Source organism: Pygoscelis adeliae, unplaced genomic scaffold (assembly GCF_000699105.1).
Source record: "Pygoscelis adeliae isolate BGI_AS28 unplaced genomic scaffold, ASM69910v1 Scaffold353, whole genome shotgun sequence".
In the NCBI taxonomy this organism is placed as follows: Eukaryota; Metazoa; Chordata; class Aves; order Sphenisciformes; family Spheniscidae; genus Pygoscelis; species Pygoscelis adeliae.
In genome coordinates, this window is record NW_008824445.1 from 1270684 (window position 1) to 1290222 (window position 19539).

The 19539-nt window shown below is 40.5% G+C and overlaps 1 protein-coding gene across 1 annotated transcript in view; it reads left to right on the forward strand.

Moving 5' to 3' along the window:
• The window catches only part of TMEM132C (transmembrane protein 132C), a 228134-nt gene that overhangs the window by 115260 nt on the left and 93335 nt on the right, over nt 1–19539 (forward strand). The window contains exon 4 of the mRNA XM_009320962.1: nt 18522–18668. Coding sequence (XP_009319237.1) covers nt 18522–18668 — 147 coding nt within the window. The remainder of the gene's footprint in view (nt 1–18521; nt 18669–19539) is intronic.

Genomic DNA, 19539 nt, shown 5'->3' on the forward strand with positions numbered 1-19539 from the left:
TTATATGTGCTATATGCTCTTGATTTTTTCCTCGTTCGATGCTATTTATACAATCACAAAGCATTTTATGAGAATATGTCAATCTTACACCAGGGTAATGGACATTCCATTACTTTATCTCTGCAGACATTGTTGAAAACATGAGGTGTAAAATCAGATTCATTACCTAAATTCTCGGAAGGGAACAGGACATTAATCACAACTTGGCTTGTTAAATTTTGTTGTTCGTTGTCTCCTCCACTTAATTAATTATATTTCTGCTTCATGTGCAGACCTTCTGAATCTGTCCTTTCACTAGTGTTACGTACCCATAGAATCTGAAGTTTATGCAAAGCATTTTTTGCTGCCAAAACATTCACGGAACAGAAATTTTTTTTATACTTTGCAATTCACAAAATGTGTTTGCTGATGCTAACTATTCCACGTAAGGTACCACATGTACCATGTACACATATGGTATAAACACAAGCTCCTGATGCTTAGTAGTATATGGGAATCGTCAGATAGGTTCCACGCTGGATATTTCTTGAGGAATCTGATGCTAACAGTGAAAAGAAGGGGGGGGTGGAAATCACTTTTCTGTATTTTATTAGAACCAGTGACTAGAAGGCAAAAAAACCCCAACTTTTCTGTGTTTTATTAGAACCAGGAGTTTTGAAACCTTGAGGAGTGAAACCTCCATCCCAGCTTTTTTGCTCATTAGTTGATTAAGTTGTTCTCTTACAGGTTATGCATCAGCACAGACAAGTGTTCTTTCTCGTTGTCAGATAACGCATGGACTTTACTGGTGGGATTCTCTTAACTCGTAAATATGACGGTGTAGTATATCTGGTGTTTCTTCATGAAACCTTTCTTCGTTTCCTGGGGGCTGAGCAGTTCTAAAACCGTGTCTTTTCTGCTTAGCTTGGAGCGATGGATTTTTGCCACTCTAGGCCTTGCTGTCTCTGCGCAGTACGTTTTTATGCAGGTTTTCAGACCTTGAAAACTGAACTCTTGTATCAACGCAACGCTGTACCTAGGAATAACTCACTGTCCTGAGTGGTAGGGCAAATCTGCACAACAGATATGCTGCAATTCCGACATTGCTCAGGCACTGCTGTGGCCAGTGATACCATTTCTTTGAGTCGCACTGTGGCACAGCTGTGTGCCCAGAGCTGCTGGCACAGCTTGGTTCTGGATTAGGAACACGCCATGAGACATGTGGCTCTGTTCAACACATGCAAAAGATGCTCTGGGCTTCTTCCTTTGGTTACTCTTCAGATTACTGTTCCTACCCTATCTTATTAAACCAAAACATAAACTGTTAACTTACTGGCTTGGAAGAAATAACTCCACTTAAGTTTGTTTCATGTGATAACTGATTCTGAATGAAAACTGAAGCTGGAAAGGTGTCCATTTGATTTCTTCTTAATTTTTGTGGGGAAAAATACATAGGCAGTATCTCTAGGGCCTGTGGATCACTGTGTGTAAGTGAAGAGCTAGAATAAGAGATAGTGATGTGTACTGCAGTTCTAAGTGGTTTGATGTTGTATCAGACTGCTTGTTGCAAAACATTCCTGTTCTACAGCACTTCAGAGACCCCCAGTTCTCTTCATGTCTAGGTTTTCAATCAGCCATTCTGTAAGTGTTGAACAAGAAACCAGAAAGCACCTTCCTTTGAACTGTTGACACTGTGAGTTCGAAATCAAAATAGACTCAATGGAAGTTAAACTGTTTGCTTGGGCATTTCATAACCAGGCAGACCCTTTGCACTGCTGTTTGCAAGAGGAGAAGCCCTCCTGAATGTCACAACCTTCTCACTGGAATAATTTTTTTCCAGGTTGTTCAGTTTTAGGCTTAGCTAGGTACTGGGACGAGAACGGAAGAACATAAATTTTTACTGAGCATGAGACAACCGTGTTGCTTGTCCAGGACCTTGCATCAAAGATGTTCAAAAGTAAAGGTAATCTCAGTGCCTGAGGCTCTTCTGTAGTCCTTGTACTTACAATGCTTACCTGCTTCTCTGCCCTAAAGCTCTTTACTAATACTGGCTGAAAGACTGCAACACAGCTCTGAGGTCAGGTAGTGAAACTCTACCTGTAGGAACATGGGGAAATTAAGGCAGAGAACTGCCTAAAGCAGAAGAGATACTGCTAGCTCTGTATCTTTGAATCTTAGAGCAGAGGTTCAAAGGCCTAAGATGTACTAGTGGGAAGCCTTAAATCGATACAGGCTCTCTAAGACCTGTGTGCCTAGGTTGGGGTCCACTTACCTGTATGTGCAGTGATAATAGCCAAGGAACCAGTGTGACACCCCTCACAGTTATTTAACTTGCCTGGAGACAAGCTCAGTTGAATTTGTAGAATTGTAAGTCTGCACCTGCCATGCTTTTTAACATCAATGTTGCTAACTGTCACAATTTCCTACGGAATTTCACTCTTGGTGATTATTTTTATAGGAGCATCCCCTGCTGCAGTTGTGGGATGGCAGGAGGATTGCAAGTTCCCATTATAAAATGAAGCTTCAAGCCCTTATATTTACAGAGGAAACTCAGAGAAATTTCCCCAAGAATTTGACTTGAAATGACAGACTCAAAAGTGAAGAACTTGGAAGGAAATAAAAAGAACTCCACATCTCTTGAGTTTAGGGATCCCAGATCATTGTGTTTCGAACAGTTCAGATTAGCCATATGATAAAAAATGTCTGTGATTTTTGGGTGCCTCTATTTTAGGCCACCCCCTGTGAAACACTTTACAGGAACGTGTGCACTCATGCCATGATTTCAATTTTATTAGAAAAACAGTAATACCAGAACAAAGTCTCTCGCCCAAGGCATATTCCATATGTTACTTCTCAGTGCTTTATTTTTCAGGCCTGCGAGAGACAAATGCACTTATTCCATTAATAAAGCCTGTGACTTAAAGTGCAGTTCTACCCTGGAAAAAATAGAAATGTGAGGTTGTAAGTTCATTTTCCATCAATAGCTTCTACATTAAATTTGTTCAGATTACAAATGAAAAGGTGGTGTTATTTTTCAGACTGCGTGCCCGTAGGCCTCAGCCTTGTCTGTGAAAGCAGCCTTTTCATTCTCATATGGAAATCGCAATAAAGAAGGCACAGGTCAGCTCACATGCTTCGTTCCGCCTCTGCAAGGTGTCTTCATATTTTTGTAAGGTTCACATTATTTACAGCTGCTACAAAGCCTCATTTAACATGTATGTAGAGGGCAAATCCTAATAATTAAAATATACTACGAATATTCAGCTAAGGGAATAAAAATACTATTTCCCTGCTTTTCTTCCCTCATTCAACTCCATTTGTACAAGTTTTAATACAAATGTATAAATACAACAATTTTGTTCTTTTAAACCCCCCTCCCATCCAGTAATGGTTTCATAACTTCCCAGTTCTCAACTCTTTGCTTTATCACTAAAAAGTAAATCTCTCTGCTACTGTTCACATGATGGATTTATTGCCTTTGTGAACCTCGCATTACCCTTGGTATTACTGCAGATCAGCTCACAGTCCTTGTTCTTACCAGAAGCTTTAGACAAATGTCATTAGCCCATAGAGGATCCGGCATGCACTGGGGAAGATGCATTCATCCTGGGGCCTTAAGCTTTGTGAATAGCAGAGGTATAAATAAAAAAGTAAAAAAATAGGTCATTGGTCTTCCAAATGCCACCCTTGCAAAGAGAGGCTGGGAAATTCCAGCTAGAAGGGCTGCACAAAAAAGCACAAATAAGCATCTATTTCCAAAGAAATTCCAAAGTACTGAAGAGTTTTCGGGGGCCAATGTGGAAAGCCATCACTTTGAGGGGGGAAGGAGGAGTAGAAGCAGGTGGCAGGGTAGTGTTTGTTTTCTGAATCACTTACAGCAAAATCTTTTTTAAAATCACCAGTATAATAGGATTAGGAGGGCAAAGGTTCTTAAAAATTAGTAAAATTGGATTGAGAGAGCAGGTTGGTAGTGAAAGACTAAATTAGATGACAACTAAAAGCATACTTTAGTAGCTGTATTTCAGCTGGCTAATGAAGAAGCCAGTCCTGCAGTCTACTCCTGTATCTCAGATATATCTACTTGGTGCTAGGGAGGGTGTCCTAAGCTTACGTACCCGACTTAAATACTTAATTCAGCATTAATTTTGAGAGATTTTTTGGATACTTTCCACTACTACTTTTCAGTAACAATATTTAAACATTTGAAATAGTCTGTCTCATCTTCTTTTGCTAATTTTTATATCCTGAAAGGATGGCCTTAAAATATCATAAAAAAGGCAGAAAATGGCCTACCAGCATATGACAGAAAATGAAGTCACGAATGATCTTGTGCACCGGCATACTACTGTGGATAGTTCAGTATTACAACATGGCAATATTGGTTTATTGCAAGGCTGGCACACTTCTTGCATATTAACTGTATAGCAGCTTTGCTCCATATAATGCAACTTCACTGTTAATATTTATTCAGCCTAGTGGTTCTCCACGCTGAAAACAATGACAGAAACAGCAGGTCTATGGGATTGTGATAAATTTTCAGCTCCATGTGCAAGTAGGTGATACCTGGATCTTAAGTATTTTGATCCAAACAAAATCAGGGCTCTTCCAGCAATTTATGGTGTAAATTTTTCCCTTCCTTTTCCCTTTAACAAACCTTTTTGGGGTATAAACTTTCTAATAATGCTTTAGTACAACAGCATAACAGGGCTTCTAGCTTCTCTCTTGAGGCTGCTATTTCTATGAATAATAATGATAGAGTCCAATCTCTGGTCTTGTTTGGGTTGCTTTACCATCTCTGTGTTTGCTGGAAGTATGCTTACACTGACTTGGTTGCATTTACATTAAACTCAGGACTGTGAGCATTAAAGCAGAGCATATAGTGGGTGCATATGAGCTAGCTTCGGTGTAGAAGTATTCTAGTTGCATTTATGTGATGTTTTCTGACATAGTAGACACTGCTGAGAGCTCATAAGCATCCCCAGCTGCAAGTTCACAGGGACATGTGGACTGGAGCAAGGGAGTAGAAGAACCTAGTGATAGATGGACAGAAGGTACTATAATTTTAAGGGAGCTTAGGTACTAAAGGCCTGACCTGGTTATCATCCATAGCAAAGTAGAATCAGAGCTGGCCCTGAATTATGTCTGCATGAAACTTATGTCACTGGGAGAAGACTTAGTACCTAATGACCAGTCGCATCCCCTTTGAAGTCAGTAACATGAGCCATGTCAGGCCTAAAGGACTGGAGATCGAGAACATCGATGTCTTGCGTGACTGAAATATGTGTGGAATTTTGTAGAAAGATCTGTGAGACTTGGTAATTTGTCTCTACCCTGGGAATACTCCAAGTGTGAAAGTGTCTGCTGCTCACGAAAAAATAAATGTATAATTGCATGATCGGCTGATGAAATCGAAGTGAAATTGCTAGCAGCCTTCTTCCTGCCCTCCCTGTGTTTTTCTAGCATTAACATTCTAGCTTTGTCACCTCTGATCAGGGGAAGATAAATCCTTCCTTTTGTAAGGAGCAGAAACACTTTCCCTCCGTACATAGAGTAATGGCCTCTTCTGATATTATTCATATTCCTCTCTTTGTACTTGTCATTTCTTTATATCCTTGGTTCTTGTATACCCCATAACTCTTAGTGGTTTTATCTAAGGCCTTTCAAATAAGGAAGTGAATGGCTTAGGAGACGGGCAGAGGTTTGCTAAGGCATTAAATAGACCGACATATGTAATGTGCAAGTCCAGTAACACCACCCTCCATGGCTGCTGAGCAACCTCGTCAGCTTTCTGGTAGATAGGGGCCAGTGCTAATACATCCCTCACAACGACAGGCTGGTTGTTACTATAACAAGAGGAGGCCTGTAGACCAAGTTTTTCTCATATATTTCTAGAATTACTCTGCAAAATAGCATAGAAATGGAGTGGAGGATCACCGCAAGCCCACACTGGTTTTCTCTGGTCTTTGGCCCAAAAAAAGAACATGCAGCAACTTTGCCGGTCCAGAGCATCTGAAAGTTATGAATCAGGTGCCCCCAAATTAGAAGGGAACAGGGGGAGGAAGTATAATGCTATATATTAGTGGTCTTTTTGTTCAGCAACTGCTGTTTAACCATTATAATGTACTCATGACATTTCCAACCTTATCTCCACAGCCTAAGACTCTTGTCTCTAGAGATGGCTTTAACTATAAACAGAAATTGCATAGGAGGTTGGAGAACTAAGAAGGCACAATCAAGGTTCTGTAGCAGCAGTTCGGGTCTGATTGCAGGGGATACTCTGTGTGTGTTCACCTATCCATGCATGTGCTTGTTTATCCAACATTTAATTTTGGATGTTATTAGTCTGATACAGACAGTGTTAGGAGTAGCTGCTTCAGCATTTTCAGAAAGCAAATCCTTTGCTGCTGCTGAAGCCTGTGCAACCCTAAATCAGGTGCTTGTGTTCTGCCCTGTCATATGCTATTTAGGTCTAGGTCTTTTCTGCTGCATCAAGCTGAAACAAAATGATTTTCATCCCTGCAGTTAAGAGGCTGGCTGCCGTTGGATGAATTGAAATGACTTTTGGGGAGAGTCATCGAGGGGAAAAAAAGACTCCCCAGGAGATGATAAAGGGAATGTGATTTATGCTGATTTGTAATCCTCACAAAGAGAAGGAATAAACACAATGAGAGTTACAAATGTATTGACCTATTTGTCCTTAAAGGTGTTTTTTCTTGTTTTACGTATATCGTGACCTTAATATCTGCATCCAGGAACAAGTTGTTGCCCCTGGCTTTCACCGACAGCTGGTTTTCTTTTGATGCATCCCAGAATCTTCCCGCTGATTCCTGCAATATGTCGAAGGAGCTCAGCAGTTTGTTGACCTCTCAAGACTTCACTCTGTTCATTATGGCTTCAAGAGTCCACAGTTGTGCTTGAGTGTGCTCGAGTGCAGGCTCATCCTCAAAAAAAAAAAAAGTCCTTAAAAGGTCCTGCTGGAATGGCTGATGATAGCCCAAGGGAACTGTTGCCCTTGGGCATGTCCAGCAATGGTTGTTGAGATAATACTGGTGACCTAAATGGGCCTGGCAAATTAAAGGTGTAAAACCTGGTCCTGTAACTGTACAGCAATAAACAGAAGGCTTGTGGTTTCTAATGCACAGACATCTGCCCGCTCACTCCTAAGGCAACCCCGTCTCCATGCAAAAACTTTTCAGCCTTTTGAAAAGGGCAAACAGTGCCTTGTTTAAAAAAGTGTCAAGTCATGCTTTTATTTTGACTGCAGTTCTTACTCCCTTTCTTTCTTGCTGGTGAGTTTCTATAGGAAAAGCCCTTTCTTTGATAGTCTGTAATTAGTATTAAAGATGTCTTTGACGGCCGGCTGTGGGCAGAGAAGGCAGAGCTGGTTGCGATGCTCTGCAGCAGTAATTGCTGTTACAATTAGATACTTGAGCCTGGAGTAAGACAGACCAAGCATACAAAAGGGAAAGCAACTTCCAAGTGAATTGCTGCCTGAGCTCTTGTACCTAATCCTTTGGTGTAACGGTCCTGCAGCTGGACGTGCTCATTTCTCTTATAGTCGATATTTATTCCTGGTTTTCTAGAACGGGAATTGGACACCACTTACCTAATGTGGAAAGACTTTAAGGGGCTCCCTTTGTTGGGATACATTAGTCAAGGCTATTTAGATCCAGCCAAGACAAGTCAGCTTTCTGACAGTGTATCCCAAAGCCAGAAACAGGGTGTCCTGAAGAGGGGCAGGTAACTGATTAGGAGGGACAGCAGGCATAATCATGAGATGGAGACGTAGTTTCTCCACTAAGGAATTGTGTAGGAGTTAAGAGAAATTTTTCATTTAACTTAGCAAATGCTTTTGGACACAAAAGCTTTCCAGTCTAAAGAGGACCCTTCATTGTCTGTGTTTTTATCATCTGGCAGCCTCAATGAATTGGCCATGAGTCCATGCTTATTGAAAACAACTGTATCATTTTTTTGGCATTACGTTTCTTTTGGAGAACAAAATAAAATAAAATAAAGCCTTTGCACTGTGATGTGACATAACTGCAAAATGAGGTCAGACAAATAAGAAGCTGAAGATCTAGGACTGGATTCAGGGTGCTCTTTGAATATAGCTAAAGGGGAGCGGGAATGGATGGGTTGGAATTTGAACTGTAACTCAGTGGTGACTTGGTTGGTTTAGTCAAATTTCTAAATGGAAGAGGAAGGTGAAAATAAATGTGAGAGAAGCGAAGGAGGAGTGTTACAAAGGAGATGTAGAGGTGTACAAAGGCAAGAGAAAGCAAATGTGGAGGGACAGACATGGAAAAGTCGAAGTGGAGAGAAACAAGAAAACTTTGTGTATGAAATACTCTGTGTGTCTATCTGTGGACAAGTGTATACATGCACATACAAGGTAAAACCCACCAGCTTTTGAAGTATTTATTAATGATTAGAAAATTATGTCTGTGTCTCTACTCAGTCACTTCTGGGAAAAAAGAGAAATATTGGTTTAAATTACAAAAGAAGCTGCAGGAGGATGAGAGTAGTTTTCTACCTTATTTGAACTCCCTGGGCCACATCCCAGCTGTAATTTGCTAGCGTTGCTTTCCTGCTCCTGAGCCACATGAGCTTCCATCACGTGCCCTGCCTGCTGACAGTGCCCACTGGCTCTGGCAGGCCAGGTGGTGACCCCATGGAAACCCACGTCTGCTTCTGATCCAAGGCCCTTGAGGTGAGCAGGAGTATTTTTGCTGACTTCCTGCAGTCTCAGGGGCTTCAGATCTGTACCTAAATACACAAACTACCAGTAGCTGCCTCAGGGCACAAGGATTTGTGCTATTGCTGGGTAAACTTAAAGCATGAAAGAACCCAGTTTGGAGGCTGTAGTTCAGATCACTGCCAGCATTTACCAGATTAAGACTCAATTCAAACATAAAAGCTAGCAGTTCTGTCTGCTGTATCCCCCTAGACCATCTTTGTAGCATTTCTATCACACTCTTGCGTGCAGATTACAACACAAGGTGTGCTTTTTCTGAAACAAAATCGAGAATAGCAGCATTGTTAACGTGCCTGAAAGTGACTATATGCAAGTGTGAGGATTATGATGAGCAAAGCAAGAACCGTTACCAAACATTGGAGTCATGGTACGAGGGATATAAAGGAAACGTGTTGCCATAATTCTTGTTTTATTCTATCTTTATCTTTTAGTTATCTTTCTTAGCAGTCTTTCCACTTTGTTGATTGCAGTTTTGGCACTCATCTGTGCCAGAAGTTTGCTCCTGGTTGGTGTTGCTCGGTACTTCAAAGAGAGGGGGAGTGGAGGCAGGACTAAACGGATGGAAGCGTGCGTTATTATAGCACCCACAGAGTCAGCAAACTCCCTGCTGTCTGGAGGGAGTTCTCTCCAGGGCAATGGTAAAATGCTCCATCCTTGAGTCGACTTAAGTTAGACTAATTAGAGTACAAAGGAGACAGTGCTGCATCTTGGGGATGAACTACCTGATAATCAGTCTTTTCTTTCATTATTTGTACAAATACCTAGTATAGTACATAACATTTGAAACAATTATTTGAGTGAATAGTTCCTCTCTTTCTTGATGTTTTAAGGACACCTGCTTCTTCCTCTTTCTAGCAGTTGATCTCAGCAATATTGTATTTCTCTAAGGGAAAAGAAAACACAACCCTCATGGCTGCACGGCTGATAGCAAAATAATATTCATAACAGCTGCTGAAGAGGGAGTGTGGATGGGATTAAAAACACAAAGGGACTGCATGGGAAGATTACTTCAGAAAGTCAGTTGGGGTCTAAGTAATAATCCTAATAACCACTGTAAACAGTAAGTATTTTCCTCAGCACTGCTGTTGCTCTGCCAGCTGGGGGAATGTCACAAATACACAGCTTAGAGATCTTTTTGTAATAATAGAAACTGCATGTAGTAGGGAATATAATCTGAAAGCATTTGCTTATGTAAAAAGTGTCTCTGGTCCTATAAAATAGATCTGTGGAGGCCATGAGCTTGTATTTAGCATGTGCAGCTGAATCTGCGCTCTGGATTCACCCTGGTAGGTTTTTTGTTTACTCAATACCCATCTCTGTCTCCCTCTCTGCCTCTCTCTGCAAGCATGTGTTGGTGTGAGACAGATGCTTATTCCAACTCACTTTTCAACAGACAGCAGAGCAGACAGCATGATGTCCAATGTTTTCTCATATAACAACTCTATACATGAGTGTTCACTCGCATCCTGATCCTGTAGCAAAGACTTTTCAGGGACTTCACCTAGATGTGATTATGCATCAACTTCTTTCAGTTCCTTGCAGAGTCCATGAGATGGATCTTTGACTTGTACCCATTGGTTATTTTGAGTTTCAAGTTATAAAAGAGCCTTTCTACTCATTCACACTTTAAGGAAATGGAAAGGGTGAATAAGTCACAAGAAAACTGCAAACTCAGACTGTCCCCTAGTCAGTTAAGGTTAAGCATCTAAAGTGCTTAGTATGAGGAGCACAACAGTTTTAAAGCACTGCTGCAGACACCTCTCAGGCTCTGTAAGACTTTGGTCTTCTCAGTAAGAGCTTCCCTTGCATTTCTTGCGAACCCAGATTTTTTGCTGATTCCATGAGTAACAGGTAAAGGGCAATGAAAAGGGGGTTGAAAAGAGCAGTCTTTTCCCTTGTGTTTTTGTGCTCCCAAATTATATGTTCCCATCTACTGATTAATACGTACATTGTGAACTCTGACAAGAAGGAGGTCCTTCTGCACAATACCTGGACAGTGCTTATCACAAAGGGATCTCCATCCTTCCGAATGGGAATGGATTTTTGTATTTTGGGATGCCAACCTCAAGTGTTACAAAAATACTAAGGATTACAAAAAGAACAAATATGGGGTTCTTGTTATTGAAAACACTTATTCTTCTGCTTTTAGTTTTCTCTCTTTCCCATTTCTTAATGGCTGTGAGGATTCCTTCCAAATGACTCTGGGAGCTGAGGCTTAAAAAAAAGTAAATATCTAAACCTTGTAATACTTAACGTAAAATTGTGGGACTTGGTGACAACTGCTATGTCCAAAGAAATTCTTGAAGCTATGGACTGGGGAGTTAAGAAAAGGAAGGTGTATGCTGAACTGGAGTTATTTGGTGCATGGTTTTGCCGCCTTCTGCCTTGGACCATCTTGTCTCCTATCTTGTTACTGCTCTAATAATTTGAGCTCGATAACAGTGGTTCTGCCACCTAAGTGGCCCCATAAATGCAATTAGCCAAGGCAGAGGGCAAGTAGAGCTTCTGGTAGCCATTGCAGGAGCTCCCTTATGTTTTGAGCTCCTGTGAGCCTGCTTCAGGTTTAAATACTCCACCCGACCAGCGGATCTGAGAACCCTCAGTAATATCTGGGCTGAAATGTGATTGTTTCTCTGAAAGCAGGATGAGCTGGAGTTAAATGCAGTAACAGCTCCGTGACAGCTTCTGTGAATGTCAGGAGTTTACAGTGTTTATCTTTGCTGGAGGCAGAATGTTAGCAGGTTGTAAATTCAGATTGGATTTCCTCTCAGCTTGGAAGACAAATCCAGATTCTCTGTGTTGTGTAGTTCCCTCCTCTTTTATTTTTATATATATATATATTTTTTTTTCTTCTCCTGCCTTTCCTGTAATCCCTTAACTAGTGCTCTTAACATTCAGTGCTGGAAAAAGCAGTTTTGCCATGAGATATATTAGGAGATTAAATGACTATTTCTGTGACTTACGTAGTGGTATCCAAGCTTGACAGAAAGCATCTCTTTTTCCTTTTTTTTTTAAAATAAATAATGGGATACCGGACACCTCAGGGGGACTGGTAGTGCTAACAAAGAGTTAACCACAGAAATCAGCCCAAACCAAAGAACTCTGTGACTGCAACATCCCAAAGCACATTTGATTTCTTTTTTTTTCTTTTTTTTTTTGGTGGGGGTGGGAATACAGCTGACAGCATCCACCTCGTGCCTTGCAGCTGAGCTCTTCAAAGCTTCCTAAGGGATATGAAGCACCTATTCCAATTGAAATAAAAGACAGCTGATTTTCCTAGTGTCTCAGGGAATTTTAGTTATGTAAGAAACACTACAAAAGAAGAGCCCCTGAGTGATTTTGAATCCCAGGATTCCTCACTGGCAATGGAAAGAATTTATATAATTTTGATGGACAGTGAAGTCACCAAAATATGCAGTTTTGGGGAAGCTGAATTTAGTCCAATTCAGCTGACAGAAGAGGTTTCAGAACTACTGAAATCTGTCTCAGCTGCTCGCAGAATTACACCTATATTCAAGAAGCTTAAGCATTCTGGTTTGGAGATTCTTAAGGATTTGATTACTGCATTTTCAAAGTAAAATATTTCAATTTTTTTTGTTTTGACATGACATTTTTTCCAAAGTTGTTTCAAATAGACCAGCATTCTAAGAAGTGAAAGGAAAAGGGGAAGGAGCGAAGAGCAAGGACTGAATACCTCGAGATTAGCTGTTTTGACATTTTAAATGGGTGTTTACCCTTTTTTACAAAAGCTGTTTCCTGAAGGCCTTTTCTGGATACTCCTATGAGAAAGAAAATGCCTGAAGGAGAAAGGATGCTCTGAGGAGCAAGATCTTGCTTTTACTAATGATTAGCCTATGTTGTAAATCTAGAAATCAAAGAAAACAAAATTCTTGCCTGGGTGGCCCTTTGGACTAGCCTTCTTAATGGGAACCAAGTCTGAAATACTACTATTAGCAGTAACTTATTACCTAATAAATTTAGTACCTAAATTCCCTAGTTGAGATGAGGCTTTTGCTGCTTACCTGTGCATATGGCTTGTCAATGAAAACCTGTTTAGCAAAGAGGTGGCCACGTGAAGCACAGGTGGAAATCTCCTTGCTAGGGTAGGATGGAGGCAAACGGGGCTCCTGTGGCTCATGCAGAGTCATGCAGGAAGCCTGGAGCTGAAACCTTATCCCCCGTATTCCCTAAGCAGAGCTGTAGCTGCTTAATCACACTTACTCTCTCTGTGTATTTTGCAAATTAAAGGAGCATATTCGAAAGGTCGACACAGCTAACCAGGTCATATCCTTCTGTTCTGCATTTGGCTTCTCAACTAAGGCCAGCAACGAAGCTTTTAATGAATATTGTTTTGCCAGGCAGATGTCTGTCCTGTTTATTCAGAGCTGCGGTGAGATCTAGCAACTCATTTCACATAGAAAGATGAAAGGAAAAAGATTTATTTAATAAAACAAATCTTGCTTAATTGCTGTGGTTAGTCTCTTGCCTGGGTTTTATGGGTTCCTGCAGCTGGCTTTAATCTCCTGATTTACTCTGGGAACAAAGGAGGAAAGCAGTGAACTTAAATCATGGCAGGAAGAAGTTGAAATGTTTTTGGCAGAATTCGGGAAGGTTAGAGACTTGCTGTAAAGTGCAGCCCAGAAACAGGCCACCAGGAGAGGCTCCCTGGGCTTTGGGAGATACAGTAAAATAATTTCTTGCAATGTGACCTTTACAGTCAGTAATGTCAAGGGCTTCTACTAGTCTGGGCAACTAAGAGAGGATTAGCAGAGTTGCAAGAAGCATTGAGGCTCCAGAGAAGACTGACCAAAAGGGGTCAGTATTTGTTAAGTTGAAACACCAACTTGACAAATATAAACAGACGAGGATTTACGTGTGGAAATGCAGCGGATTTAGCATGAGCATCCTCTCCCTTGCCCAGCACGGCAAGGTACAGCATGCCCGTGTGACTCTGGGACTACCTTATAGATGAGCCGATCCCCTCGGTTAGACTGAACCTGCATCTGTCTCTAATATTGACCTTTCGAATACTTCCTAAAGAAAAGTCTTCCAGCACAGCAGCTTGGACAACAGATGTGAGCTGAAGAGACTGTCCGTACAAAGCAGTGGTCACTGATCTAAAACCAGACTGCTCTCAGATCAAAGTACAGCATGCCGAGAATAGCATGGCATTTATGAGGAGCACAGAAGATGCAGGGCTAAGTATAACCCTCTGAAAACAAACAACCTAACAGGAACCAGAAGGTTTAGTGTCTGGAAAACTATTCCAGATATTATGAAGCTCACTGATTATAGGAATTTAGTATTGATTTAGCTTTTTATTCTTTAGTACAGCCTTGTCTACCCAAGCTGCTGTGTAAACTTTCTGTTGGACTGCAGTTTGACAATACTGCTAACCCCACGTAAGAGGTACCTGCTGCTGCTGCTGAGGGCGTTGCCCTTGTCCCCCCTCCACCCCTCATTTCATGCTTCTGCACTTCCCTGGCACTGACATTGCTGCTTATCTGATCTTGTAGTGACCCATCCAGGAAGCTAAATCATCCACTGATTAATGCTACCAACTTAGCTTGCCAGTGAGCCAGCTGGGTGTTAGTGCCAGGCTAAAGGGAATCAGGGACCTGTACAGCCAGGGGCTCCTAATCAGCTTCGCATGGTGTTAGCCTACCTGTAACTTCAGATTCTTCCTTTGCTGGTAGATTACTTATCTGTATCACAGCACACCCAGGCAATGCAGCCCCGCTTGGATCCGTGCTTTGAGGATGACTTTCTCTGGAATAAGAGAGGTGATGCTCTCTAGGATTAGCATATGTCAGCAAAATCATACAGCATGTGAAGAATGGTGTGGAATAGTCAGCAGTCTACCCTCTCTATAGCACTGCTGCAGGTGGCAGAACCCTTCCATGGCCATAGCAGTTTTGCAAGATTAAAATTTAAATTTAAATAGGAAACTATAATTTGAACTTCTGAAATCATAAGTCACATCTTCAGCTCTGGCTGTTGCCAATTCAATTCCCTTTCAGTTACTGTCTTTATCAGCTATATAGTATTATGTCTAAATACTGCTGAGATTTCTTGTAATTTGAGAACAGTGAAATGGAACAGCTAGATTTTCATCTGTAGTTAATCAGAACGTATTAATTAGAAGCATCATTTCTAAGTTTGACATGTTAGGAAGATAAGGTGCTAAATGGAAATCTTTGTATACAACTAAAAACTTCACTTTGGAAATGAAATATTTGCTTGGAAATTGCACATTTACACAAATGCATTTGCTGTGAGATTGTGTAAGTAAATGCTTTTACTTGGTCTTGACAAAAAATAAGTAATGATTTCTAGGTAAGCTGCTGGAGACTTTTTCTGTAATGTCTTTGAGAAGCTGCTTGTTCTGCATGCCAGCAAAATGTTTTAATTCTGCATTTGAGAGATTTAAAGAGACGCAGGTTTTTTGAGACAAAGCTGAGGCAGAGATTTCCTGTGCTATGAATTAATAACCTTAGAATTTCAAGCAAGAAAGTCTTTTGCTGATCTGGCTACCATGTGTTCATAAAGCTTCAAAAACCCGTTCAGATGGAGTTCTCTATCCAGTGTGGGATTGAAGCTGACCTCTGGTATTCTGTGCCGTTCTTAATGATGGTCTTGCTTTCATCTTTCCATTGCAAGGTCTGCTTTTGTCAAAAGATCAAAAACTGTGCTTAACTTTCAGCACATAGACAATCAAACTGAAATAAATGAGCTGCTGCCCATTGGTTTCATGCATATGTAGGTGGCTTGCTTAGCAGGGTCTGTGTTTAGATCCCGAAAAAGGAAAGGGAGATTTTTGTTACTGGGCAGCAGACTTGGGGCCTTGGTTTAGTTACTGCTATGGTGGAGAGCACATAGCTGAAGTGACAGAGGCAATTTAGTGACGCCCACAGTAAATACAGTAATTGTCTAGAATAATGTTGGAGAGGACGATTTTGACTCCACTTTGGGTGGAAGTGCAAGCTGACAAGTTACAACTGGTGGATACTTTCAGGTTGTAGAGCTGTGCAGGAAAGCCTCTGTTTGAGGACAACCATCTACTCGTAAATAAGCAGACATGGCAAAGGGGAGAATTTTCCAGTTGGAGTGGGGAACCATGCACTAAGGAAACCTGGAGTACTTCAGCTGTTTGTCATCTCTCTATTGTCACCATACCTGCTTCCCTTAAATAAACATGGTAAATGTATGTATACTGCATAGATTACGTGGGTAAATACATGAGACTGTCAAGCAATTTGACCTCCAGGTCCTCGGTCTCAGGGTTTACTGAGGTAGTATAACTTACAAATTTTTATGTACAAAGTTGGCACTATTGATTTAAAAAAATTAATATTTAATCACAAGCATACAACAAGGTCAACAAATCTTTGGTAAGGAATTAAATAGACTTTTCTCTATGATCACTCAAACACTAAGTAAATAAAAATTTAAGTGAAAACATTTGTAGCGTATGTGTACAGACTGCTTTTAAAAATGTATGGGGATTTGTACTGTCTGACTTAATTCTGATTCATCCATTGACCTTGTTATATAAAACTCAGTGCCCTTTTTAGAGGGAGAGTTGCAAATTGTGCTTCTGCATATTTATTTAGGAAGTTCAATCTTCTGGGTGTTCATACCCTAATTCCAGTGCTAAGTGCAATCACAACATTGATTTTTCTCACTAAACATAACCTACTTTACCCTGGGATGGAATTTTTCTTTTAATGGCCTTTATATAATGACATATGTGAAAACCACTCAACTTAATGCCCCATACTGTAGTTAATTAACAAAATGGCATTGTAGCCATGGTCTTTCATCCTCTGGCGGTGTATTTTACCACTAACCTTGGCCATACAAGATGTCCGTCCTAATTAACAAGGAGCCCAGGTATTGACTGTGTCAAGCTACATGGTGGAAAGAGCAATTTGTAGCTGCTGACAAAGTTGTAATTCTGTTGAAAACCCAAACATGAGGAACCTCATTTTGACTGACATTATGCCATTTCAGAGCCCATCTCAAGGGACAGCTGAACAAAGTATCTAAATGATCAGTTTTTACTTCTCTCCAGTTGCTGAATAACAGTATCCTAAAATACATCCAAACGTCTCCTAAAATACATACTACCAAATACATATGGATGGATTTATACAGATTTCAAGATTGGTGGTAGTGTTTTCTTATTAATGAAATGTGTATTTATTGTTCATTTATTTGAACTGTAATATGCTGGAAAACTTAATGGGACTTAGAGCTCTCATGAACCTTCAGTAACGGATTTGATTCTCCCTTTTTCTGTTTTCATTTCTGAGTAATTCAACTGAAGGCATTAGAGATGCATTAGGTTTGTGCTAGTTTTACTAGAGCAAGACAGTAATCTGTGAAGGTCCATGGTGTTTCATGTTACAAATGAGAGAATTGAGCACTTACACTTTTATACTGAGAAAAAAAATGTTTTCTTTTTCAATGCCTTAAATTAATTGTGATTTGTCTCACTGTCGAAAAACTGCAACAAGAAGACAAGTGCTCTCAGTCATTCATGACTACATTTTTAAAGTGTTTTAGTGTCTAAAAATGCAAAAAGAACAGTTTTTCCAAGGAACTTAGGTGCTGAGTCCTCATAAACGTCAAGAAGATACCGACATCTTGTTAGATGATGATTTCTGCTCAATAACTAACATTTTGTGTTGCATAAGTATTTTAGAAAAATACATTTTTCACCATGCTTTAGCCTCTTTGGTAAAAAAACCTGCTGAGTAGAGGCCGTGATGAACGTACTCCGGTGGTGTGAAGTTAAGCAGCCCTTTGCCTTCTCCATCTGATGCTGAGGCCAAGTTACTCACAGAGCCGTGTAATTCTAACTGGCATCCTGCTCCCCACATGCTCATCATCTTGTGTGAGTCCGGGGGGCTGGTGGGAGTTTGTCCCTCGGTGTCTTTTGAAGAGAAAGGCTGTATAAGTATCTCTATTTCTCATTCCTGATGCTTTGTAATAGAACTGAAGACCAGCAGTTAAACGTTCTGCACCCAAATAGCATCTTTGCTGGGAGTTCTTTATACAAATGTTCCTTAATTAAGCAAGTGCTCTTTAATTAATCCTCCATACAGTTATTGCTGGTGTTATTAGTATCACTAGATAAATAGTTAACTTTTCCACAGGATGCAACAACTAACAGTGGCAGAAACTTGCATCCTATAAGAACATCTCTGAGTTGCAAAGTCTCGTCTTAACCAACAGCTGTATTCTCTTCAGGCTGGAGATTTCAAACAGAAATTTCCTTGGGAAGCTGTCACAAAGAGGGAATTGTCAGGCAGAAGAGCAACAACCTGTCCACTGATATCTAGAAGAATATCATATGGAATAAAAATGGTTATTTAAACCCCCAGTGAAGTATTCCTCTGTGCAATGATGAAGCACAAGTTTGTCTTGATACAGATGAACAGAACCTTCCTGAGTCTTTTGTGTTGGGAGAAATTATTGCCAGAATAGAGAAAAGAACCTTGAGTGCAGGCTTTCCTACAGGTTCAGTCTTAATCATAACTCCAGCCTGCTGTTGGCAGAACAGATAAAGGCACACAGTTCGCTGGTTCTGTCCAAAAAAAGTGGTATGTTGCCTTGGATCTGCATTCATGATACCACTCTCTTATTCACTGATGGATTAGAAATACATCTAATACTTAGCTTAAAACTGATATATTGAGACTTGCATGCCTGAGCTACATTTGGAAGATCACAGTCCTGAATGACTCTCTTGTAAACTTTTTACAATTGCTGTTTCCAACAGGGCAAAGGTGAAGAAAGGTGTAAACATTCTCAGTGCAAAGACAAGTGACCCCCGGCAGTGGGACGTGAAACAAGAGGTGGGGAATGGTGGAAAGCATTCGACCACAACAGTTATTTGCCAGAGGATAGCACCAAGTTCAAGGAACAGGTATGAAACCTCATATTCTCGGCACATTAAACTCATTTATATCCATGATACCATTCATTGGTTGAAAGACTTAGGGCTTATATTACCACTACACATCGCTATTAAACCTGTAGCCTGGAAATCTGGAGACACTTATGCTAACTATGGTACCATCTGCTGATCTATAACAGGGCATCTCAGTTTCCAGGTAATAAAATTCATCAGTTTAAATTAAAAAATGAATAGAATAGGCCTACGGTGTGGGGGGGTGAGGGAGTGTCATTTTGGCATGAATATGAATATCCTTAATTTTAAAGGTTTTTACTGAACATAATTTTTTTGCTTGGTGGTTTTGACCTTGTTTCTCTGAACATATCACAGCCTCTGTGGTTGGTTCATCAAGCCAGCAATGAATTCTTCCACAGTGAACCGCTGTAACTTTCAAGCATTGGTACAGGATAATTCAAACCTTTCACTATTTGGTGTCTTGTATGTAATACAGAAGAATCCCCTTTTCCAAACAGTTACTTCTCCCAAACAGAACTGGAGATTCTTGTGCTAAGCCATACACTGGTAACTGTCAGAGGCAGAGCAGTGCACTCCAGGGAGCGCTGGTATGAACTGGCCTGCCAGTGCCTGCTTTCCCGTTTAATATATTTTTACTGAGACTTGATCTAGTTGTTCCACAGACATAAAAGCAGTGCTTTTTCAGTAAGTATGATTGTCTTCCACAACACATAGTAAAGTCATATATTGCTGCTTTCAGTGGAAATTATTTTGCTCTTGCTGGATATCATCTTAATTCTCACAACACTGCTGTACATTAGTCCACACGGAGCATTTTCATTGTACAGATCTGAGCAATGCTCCCCTAGCTCTGCGCTTATTATTA